Source organism: Pagrus pagrus (assembly GCF_965226575.1).
Source record: "Pagrus pagrus genome assembly, chromosome: 22".
NCBI classification, from domain to species: domain Eukaryota; kingdom Metazoa; phylum Chordata; class Actinopteri; order Spariformes; family Sparidae; genus Pagrus; species Pagrus pagrus.
The window spans coordinates 967,873-977,872 of record NC_140204.1 but is presented as its reverse complement, the minus strand read 5'-3'; the positions used below and the strand labels follow the sequence as shown (position 1 = coordinate 977,872).

General features: G+C 45.5%; 2 protein-coding genes across 5 annotated transcripts in view; both read right to left on the bottom strand.

Annotated features, from left to right (window-relative positions):
- Positions 1-7,195, bottom strand: part of corin (corin, serine peptidase) — a 21,370-nt gene extending 14,175 nt beyond the window's left edge. For 2 of the 3 annotated variants that reach the window (XR_014621478.1, XM_084344744.1), the window contains exons 1-5: positions 7,086-7,195; positions 4,830-4,980; positions 1,185-1,517; positions 192-303; positions 11-115 (exon numbers count right to left, since the gene is read on the bottom strand). Coding sequence is in view for 2 of the 3 variants with exons in the window: in XM_084344744.1 (XP_084200870.1) it covers positions 11-115; positions 192-303; positions 1,185-1,517; positions 4,830-4,980; positions 7,086-7,157 (773 nt within the window). In the remaining variant the exon portion in view is untranslated. Of the gene's footprint in view, positions 1-10; positions 116-191; positions 304-1,184; positions 1,518-4,829; positions 4,981-7,085 lie in introns of those variants that run through there. The other variant, XM_084344745.1, reaches the window with a different exon arrangement.
- Positions 7,196-9,025: 1,830 nt separating this feature from the next.
- nfxl1 (nuclear transcription factor, X-box binding-like 1) overlaps positions 9,026-10,000 on the bottom strand; it is a 27,718-nt gene continuing 26,743 nt past the window's right edge. For both annotated transcript variants that reach the window (XM_084344750.1, XM_084344751.1), the window contains exon 25: positions 9,026-10,000. This exon is cut by the window's right edge and continues 294 nt beyond it. The gene's annotated coding sequence lies outside the window, so the exon portion shown is untranslated.

Here is a 10,000-nt window from a genome sequence, read left to right as displayed (position 1 = left end):
GGCGTGTTACCTGCTGTGCGTGCCGTCAGCAGCGATACACTCGGGCAGCGCCAGCGAGCAGCCGAAGAGCATGATGTGTCTGTAGCAGGACAGTCTGCTGAGGTAGCTGAAGAACCTGCAGCAGGTGAGGAAACAACAGTCAGTCGGACCATCACAGTTTCTGCGGCTGTAACCATCGCGGCCACGCTCACCTTAGCAACATGTCGACCTCTGAACTCTTCACCACGGCGACGGAGGACGACAGCCATGTTTGGTTGTAGGGCAACATGTGACACTGAGGCTCCACGATCAGCTGACAGCTGCCTGGAGAGGAAGAGGAGGAGGAAGAGGACGAGGAAGAGAGGACATGTTGGTATCTCAGAAATAAAATCAAAACTGAAGTCAGACTGAAAGTGTTGCTAGCACGAGAGTCACATGGCGGCCATTTTATGCTAGCTGCAGGCTAACCGTCAATCTGATGCAACAGCACCGCCTATTCAGCTGTAAGCTAACCAGCTAGCTCCCACTCAGCAGCTAACTGCTAGCTGGAGGTTAAACGTCCAGTAAGTCTGGTGACCGCCCAGCGTCCAATCAGAGGACAGGACAGTCTGAGGCTCATTAGCATTCACCTCGACGACACATTAATACAGAGAGAGAGAGAGAGAGACACTGAAGGACAGTGGACACAGAGACACGAGAGACGAGGGGAATTTTAAAATACAGACTGAATGAACGATTTATCATCACACACACTCACACACACACACACACACACTCACACACACACACTCACACACACACACACACACACACTCACACTCACACTCACACTCACACACTCACACACACTCACACACACACACACACACTCACACACACACACACACACACACACACACACTCACACACACACACACACACACACACACACTCACACACACTCACACACACACACTCACACACACACACACACACACACCATCCTGCAGTAATGCAGACTGATAAGATTTTAGTGTTTGACAGAAAAGGACACAACACAAACACAGGCGGAGACAGCAGAGGATTGTGGGATGTGTAGTTTACAGCAGGACGTCGTCCTCAGACTGATAAATGACACTGAAAGTGACCCAGTGTTTTCTGTCTCCGACTACATTTCCCATGAAGCCCTGCTGCTTCCTGTCAGACCTCCGCTTGGCTTCAGATACCTGAGTCAGGTGCCGAGGTGGTGCCGATGGGCCAGGCGGTGCTCAGTGACGTCACAGAGGTCAGCCAATCAGGAGGCGTTGTGTAGGGCTGTGTGGGCGGGGCCTGAGAGGAGGAGGAGGCTGGAGGAAGGCTGGTGGTGGCAGCAGGTGTGCCTTGGTTAGGGCCTGGTGTGATGGCGTCGTCGTCCTCGCTGTGGATTGGCGGCGAGGCCGAGACGTTTTCCTCGAAGGAGGAGGGGTTTGTGCTGTTGCCATGGTACCCAGGGTCGCTGTCGGCGATGGGCTCGGGGGAGGGGAGGGGGCTGGAGTCCAGGAGGCTGCTGCCAAATATACCTGCAGAGATACACACAGGTGAGAACAGGTGTGTGTGTGTGTTACAGTGTGTGTGTGTGTGTGTGTGTGTGTGTCTGTGTGTGTGTGTGTACACATAAAGTATCATAGATGTTTATACAAAATACAAACTGTCCTCCATGAAGACAGGATGTGATTAAATATGTCAACACATTATAAATGTGTTATTAATCATATTTGTAACTGCCCCACGTCATTTATTTTTTGGTTCCTACCTGCCTTTAGTTGAGGCGGACTCATTCAGTGTTAAGCCCTTTTTGGTAGCGTGCAGCCTACAAGGTGTGTTTTATTGCCGTATTGTGTAATTACATTAAGCTACACCTGCATTAGCATATTTATGTGTTTGTTTACTTTATGTTTTAGTTCTCACGGGTCGGTCGGTGACTGTGAATAAACCCTCATGCTTTACTCCCTCTAGGAGCTACTATATATTTAATGTTGTGTACACTGTTTACACTGTTGTTTACTCTGTTGTTTACTCTGTTGTTTACACTGAGCATCGTCAGTAAGAGACGATAAGATAAGAATGTAATTTATTTTTAATGTTGAACACAGAGACGTGAGAACAGACGGAGGAAACAAAGACGTCTTCAACACCATTAAGGGTTTAATGAGGACACACACACACACACACACACACCATAAAGCTGTGTGTGTGTGTGTGTGTGTGTGTGTGTGTGTGTGTGTGTGTGTGTGTGTGTAATGAGTCGTGGAGCAGAAAACAGCTGCAGAAGAGACGAAAGAGAAGAAAAGAAAAGCTCACACTGAGTTTAACATCCGTCTGGTTTAAACACTTTCTACTGTTTGTTATCTCACCACGAACAAAACAGTCGACACTGAACGAGAGAAAGAAAGAAAGAAAGAAAGAAGAACAAAAGAGAAAGAAAGAAAGAAGAACAAAAGAGAAAGAAAGAAAGAAAGAAGAACAAAAGAGAAAGAAAGAAAGAAAGAAAGAAATGAAGAGAGAAAGAGAGAAAGAAAGAAATGGGAGATGGAGGAATGAAGGTATGAATAAAGGAGGGAGAAGAGATGAAAATCAAGATGGAGGATGAGTAAAGTGTCAGACAGGAGGTGGAAATGAAGAAGAGGAAGACTGAAGCTGAGAGGAGTAAAAGAAGAGGAGGAGGAGGAGGAGGATGAAGAGGAGGAGGAGGAGGAGGAGAAGGATGAAGAGGAGGAGGAGGAGGAGGAGGATGAAGAGGAGGAGGAGGAGGAGGAGGAGTGATTAAAGAGGAGTTTTACTACCTGCGTAAATATTTGAAATTCTTTCAGTCTGCCTGTTTGAGACATGAACTCTGCACTTGATTGGCTGAGGGACCCCGCTGTCATGGTGACGGGTTGAAGCATGACACAAAAACACACACACACACGCACACAGTCACACACAGTCACACGCACACACACACACACACACACACACACACACACACACACACACACACAGTCACACACAGTCGCGCGCACACACACACACACACACACACACACACACACACAGTCACACGCCCACACGTCTGATGTAATTAAGCGTCCTGTGAGTTAATGAGTCATCTCTCCTCCTACACTGTCCTCATCAACATCACTCCTTCATCCTCCTTCTCATCATCCTTCTCTTTATCTTCTCCTCCCTCATCGTCTCCTCCTTCTTATTACCTCCATCTTTTAATCCCTTCCTCCTTTTCTAACCCTTCCTTCCTTCCTTCCTTCCTTCCTTTCCTTTCCAGACTCTCCCTGATTCCTCACTTCTACTTTTTCTCCTTCCTTCCTGGCATCACCCTCAAAGCTGGAGCCAGGAGACCGTTAGCTTAGCTTAGCACATAGAATGAAAACAAAGGAACATCCAGAAAATAAAGAAATAATTTCAGGATCATTTTCTTCATTTAAATTATTCATAAAAACAGAAACTCAACATCTGTTTCACAAACACACAAGAAACTGAAGCTAACACAAAGCTGGCCACATGTGGACGTTATACTTCAAACAACCAAACCAAACAAGCTCACAAGCTAGCTGCAGCTGCCTTTAGCTAGTAAACTCAGTTAGCGGTGCAGTTAGTAGAGGTGGGTGCAATTCATCGATGTGGCGATGCATCGCGATGCGTCACGTGACGATTTGGCATCGTTTAGACAGAAGGCGGCAAATTGGCGGTCTGTGACGCCTCTGAGGGTACACTTCCTGCCGCCTCGCTATCTAAATCCGAGGCGTCAATGTGCCGGCAATTGCGGGACATGGGCGGAGGTGTCGAGCAGCCGGGAGTTTTAAAACCAGGAAACAGCTGATCACAGCACGAGATGAAGATGAGCAACTGGAAAGCCGCTGAGATCCGGGAGATGCTACAGTCTCCTCGTCTCTGTAGCTGACAGCTAGCGGACACAACCAAACAGCTAGTAGCTGCTGACTGTCAGCTGTTGTGTAGCGGCAATCTACGAACGGTCGCTACTTTCAAATTAAAAGCCCCCCACTAAGAACCCAGTTCTACAATCCAATGGGGTGCAATGTAAAGCTCTTATTTTGAAGACAACTTTGTTGTCACTGATCACTGCCCAACTTCGTGCTTCACGTCACGTCACATGTTTACGCCTCATTAAATCCAGGGCTCGACTGTTTTCAGTGTTTTCCGCCAGTAGAGGGGGCTCTCCTGCAAGTGGAGCTTTCCCTGGTCAAGTTAAGTAGGTCAAAGTGCAAATGTTTACATAGTCATAAAATAAAATATTTTGTGTCTTTGAAAAATACAAGTCAAATGTTCAAAAAACCTTATTTACTTTATGAGTGTAGTTTTAGAGGAACTGAGTTAATTGATAGGCTATTTATTTACAAATGTAGCCACAGATGAAGACAAAATCAATCTTGTATGGAAAAAAGCATAAAAAATTGCAATAATCGAATCGAACCGACAATCGTTATAATCGAAAAATCAAAGAATCGAAGCTCCCATAATCAAATCGGGAGGTACCCTTGTTGGAACAGCCCTAGCAGTCAGCGGCCCTGTAAGCTGACTCTGACCCGACTTGGAGCTCAGAGCACCAGGCTCACTATTGTTGGTGTTTACTATCCGACTGTCACCTCTTGAGACACAAAATGGCTACCAGCTAACTGGTTAGCATGCTAACTCAGTAACACAGATGCCAAATACTTCCGTTCTTCATATTTTTTACTTTTTGAACTAAAATTCGTACAAATCGCAACAACTCATTTTTTAGACGATCAATACACAAAATACTCGAGTGAGTGTGTGTGTGTGTGTGTGTGTGTGTGAGTGTGTGTGAGTGTGTGTGTGTGTGTGTGTGTGTGTACCGGTCAGGGCGAGGGCGAGCAGCAGCAGGCCGGCCAGCAGGCTCACGGTGGGGATCAGGATGTAGAGGAGAAGTCGAAGGTGATTGGTCGATCCCAACTTGTGAGGACACGGCTCCACGCCCATCCCGGCCTCGGGTCCTCGAGCCGGCGTCTGGAGGACACATCGAGACGGGTTCACGGTCATCGAAACAACTCAGTCCGGGTTATTACATCATCAGCCGCTGCCAGTGGCGTCTACCAGTCAGAAGAACCCGTCCGTCTGTGTGATGTCACAACAGGAAGTGGATTTCTGAGGAGTTTGTTGCTGATGTGAGCAGAGCTGAAGGAGAGCTCGAGGCTGGGAAACGCCACACCGACCCAGTTTAAGCCCCGCCCCCTCCCCCTGGTTATTTTTAACGAGCAGGCGGGGTGCGGGGGGCAGCGGGGGGTGACCCGGGTGTTTCTGTCCGCTCAGAGTTTCCGTTGAACATGTCGAAGTTATTTTTGAAGCGATATGACGACGAGCCGACACTCGACACCACACAGCTTTAAATACTGCTCGCTCCACCACCCTCTCTCTCTCCCTCTCCCTCTCCCTCTGTTCAATACACCGATCAATCAATTGATCAATCGAACATTTTAAACTCAACTGACTTTAACACCGAGGGACTAGTTTTAAAGAAAGACTTTTATTTTGAAGGCCAAATTCACACCAAGTACGGGAGCTATAAAGAAAATTGGGAACCGATCGTTTAATAAACGTAATGAAAATGTGCGTCACAACTGGATCAATATTGTCGAGTAACAATCAATCTCAAACTCTTTCCTTTAAAAACTCACTGAACTGATTTTAACACCAAGGAACTAATGTAAAGACTTTTATTTTGAAGGCCAAACAAAGTAAAAAACACAAACTTTTTCTTTTGTCAAAATAAATATGGTGTTAATTTGATGTTCTCTGACTTTGGATCAGAACCAGAACCTGTTACACATCAGGGTTTTTTTCACTTTTTGTTTTTCCTTCTCCAGAATGAATCATCAGCTGTTCTGATAACACAGAACATTTACATGTAATAAACATATTTGACGTCTGTGCTGTGTCAGTTTGCCTCCACAGTGTCGAGCACTGACGTCTTTCAGGTGTCGTGAGTAAAGAAAGTATAAAGTGCAGACGATAAACACGACGTATGTTTGGACCTCTGTGGTCTGACTTGTCTCAGTTTAACATCCTGATGTGATCAAGTTTGAGAAAAAGCAGCAAATATTCACACGACAGACGCAGAATCAGTAACGAGACTTAAATAACGATTGATTAATCAGAAGCGTTTGTTTTCGGAGTGATCGAGTGGACTCGGGACCTGAACGAACGTCTTCAGATGAACCTGAGCTGCCGGACGAACCACTGACACTGTCGCCTCAAACCACAGGAGGGAAACTCAGAGGAGATGATCTGAAGCTTCTCTTCATCTGCAGACTCAATAATATGAATACAAGCTATTTGAAGACGTCCTCCTGGACTGTGACATGAGTGTTATATAACACTAATAACTGTCTATTTAATTTCACTTCATAATCAACAGTTACTGGGCGGAACGATCGATGAATCATTAATTAAGTCGATAAAACGATTGAATGAGCCGCTGTGGATCGTTCACTGAGCTCAGACGTTTGACGGGACTTTTAATTAATCAATAAACATTATTAAATATGTTGTTGTTTCTGAGACACTCTTTCACAGAGATTCTCAGTCAGACGAGACTTCAGCCATCGCTAGTCGTCGATCAAAGGAAAACTGATCAGCAACGTTTTTAACCATTTAAATAATTGATCACGTTCAAACATTTCATGTTTGTGAGTCTCAGAGTGAAGACACACTGAAGATGTTTGTGTCCAACAAACAAGACGTTTAAAGACGTTTTCATGCTTTCATCACATTTAATAAACTAAAGGTTATTTAACTAACGAATGAAGACAGTAAACACAGTTCAGATGTGTTATTGATCACTAATCAGATCAATAATCAGCTGGATCCATGATGAACTGGAGCTCAGTCTGTCTCTGCTCGTTTAAACGAAGCAGAAGAAAAACAAACATTAATTATCACCAAGTTAATTAAACACATCACGAGAGGACAGGAGACACAGTGAGGACGGAGACACAGTGAGGACGGAGACACAGTGGAGACGGAGGACAGACACAAGGAGACAGCGCGGCGCGTTCAAGGACAGTCCGCCGGACACAGCTCCTCTAGCACCGGGCACACAGAGCCGCACTCACCGCCGCCGGTCCCGCCGGTCCCGCTCCGCTGAAGGTGACACGCCGGCAGGTCTCCGGCCGCGCGGACAACATGACCTGACGCCTTTGAGCGCGAGACCATCCCTCTGCTGCTGCCCGCGAGCCGCTCCGCTAACTAACCGAGCACGAGACAGGCAGGCTCCGCCCACTCAGACACCACCTCCACACACACACACACACACACACGCGCGCGCAGACACACACACACACACTGCTCAGGTTGTCTGCACGTGACCAATAAGCCCCAACAACAGATTAAACACAACTGCTGCGACATGAGCCTCGTGCTGCCTGTGTGTATGTGTGTGTGTGTGTGTGTGTGTGTGTGTGTGTGTGGTAGGTCACACACTCTACACAACTTTACCCACTCTACTGTCTTTGTGAGGACCACGCATCACAGTGAGGACCACGCATCACAGTGAGGACCACATGTCACAGTGAGGACCACACGTCACAGTGAGGACCACGCATCAAGGTGAGGACCACGCGTCGCAGTGAGGACCACGCGTCGCAGTGAGGACCACACGTCACAGTGAGGACCACGCATCAAGGTGAGGACCACATGTCACAGTGAGGACCACGCATCAAGGTGAGGACCACATGTCACAGTGAGGACCACGCGTCACATTGAGGACCACGCGTCACACTGAGGACCACGCGTCACAGTGAGGACATTGTGTCTCTGCTGTGGACAAACAGTGTCATTACATCGTCATGTGATGCAAAAATGTCTTTGTCCCAGAAGTCCACGTAGTGACAGACGCGACTGTTGAACGGTGGATAGATTTTTGAGTGCCACACTGAGGCCACAGAGGGTAGTGCACGGCTCTACCTCCAGTCTGACCCGGTGGCCACTCGAGGTATTACAACAGAACGGTTCCCCCCTGCAGCCCAAATCATTGTCCCGTAGACCTTCGTTATAAAAGAGACGTCTGTAAAGTTAATTGGCTGAGCGGGAACTCGTGGGCGGGGCCACATAACCAGGAAGTCAACGCAGGAGCCAGAACACGTGTTTAGTGTTTGCGCTTACACCTGGCACCTAGTTCTTCTTTAAATCTGTGGTCACGACCCAAAGAAACGACTCGCTGACTCAGATTTTGTTATCGCCTGATAAAATTTTGAAAATCTAGAAGAGCGGCATGATTAGATTATTTTATTCGAGTTAGCTTGATGCTAAACCAACTGACGCACGCTCAACACGGACGATCTGGGTACTTTAATACCCAGGAGGTCGAGCCTTTTTTGGCTTCATGTGTCAGTCAATTAACACGGTGCTTTCAAATTTTTTAGTGGATCCAGTTTAAGAACAGGCTCATCTACAGATACACCGGACTGTGTAATGAGCTGTAACCATGGTAACACAAGATCAGGGCGGCGGTCATAATGTCCAGAATAAATGTTAGTTATGTTTCTGCTGAACCAGACGAACTCAAACTAAATGTTTCTTTATGTTTAGGTTCGTCAGAGCGCTGTTCAAACCCGTGTTCCTCGCCACGGTCGTGTACGGAGCGGGTCCGACTTCCTGTGAAAAAAGCCGGTCTTGTCGCCACCAAAACGGGAAATCGTTTGAAAGCCTTATTGGCTGTTAGCGCTATGCTACGCTATCCTCTGGAGGAGCTGATGAGACATTCTGCATCCAAGTCAAAACATTTTATTATTCATGGGTTTTATCAATCTTATCTCTATTTGGAGGATCCTCTACATTTTGGAACTACAGTTCCCATGATGCTTTGGGGGCTGTAAACATTAAGAACTAGCGTGTCAGCGAGTTAACGGTGATCTATAACGTGAGCCACTTTTCTTTAGTCTGTTTTTGTTTACGTTAAGTAAAATATTCTGTTCTGCAGTTATCTACATTAATTTTCTTATTTCTATTTCTCACCGTCCTCACAGACGAAGGAAACAAAGAAACGTAAAAGATGTTTGTATTTTATTAAAATCTGTTTATTGAATCTGCTGCAAGTCTTCAAACAGTTTCTTAGACGTGAACCGTTACAACAGTCCAGCTCGGTCCTGCAGGTTCAGGCGGCACGTTTCAGAAAAAAACACAAAGAAACACAAACACAACTGACTTTTCTCTGACACGACTTCACTTCAGTCACAGTTTAAATGTTTCAGATTACAGGACAGTCGCAGGTTTTCACACAACACACAAACTTTAACTCAGATCAGTCAAACGTGATCGTTTCACCTGAAGCTGCAACTCTGATGTCACTTTATTAAATGTGAACACTTTGTTTCCTCCTCTCTGACAGTAAACTGAACATTTTGTGTTGATCCACATTTTTCACCATTTTCTGACAACTAATCAATACAATACAAAATCAACTGACAACGGAAATAATTGCTAGTTTCAGCTTCTTTATAGTAAATTTTGTCTTCTTATTTAATCGTACAAGACATTTTATAGACATGAACCCAGAAAATTATCTCCAGATGATGCAGATAATATTTGCAGCTTTACAGAAAACAAACACTGTTTTATAAACCAAAGAATAATCCATCAGGTTGTTTTCTGTGAAAATCAACTAAATGTTGTTTTATTTTTAATAAACTTTCTAACGTGTCTCTGACAGATCCTTACTTATTTGTTCCTTCTTCTATCGGATCAGTCAGGACAGATGTGAACACCTTAAATAAATCATTTAAATTTGATCACAGGTGACACCGTGTAGTGTGGAGTAGACAGACAAACGGCAGCAGAAGTTTGAACTGAAAAGTGAATTGTGACATTAAAATCAAAAGACTAATCGAATGATAGATTTGAACGGTGACACTCGACACATTAATGAAACTCTATGAAATCATTCTCAACCTTCACCTGAAACCTCAGACAGGACCAAACTAAAGTAAAACCACTACCACTAAAACAGAAACAGTTCAAACGAAGACTTATA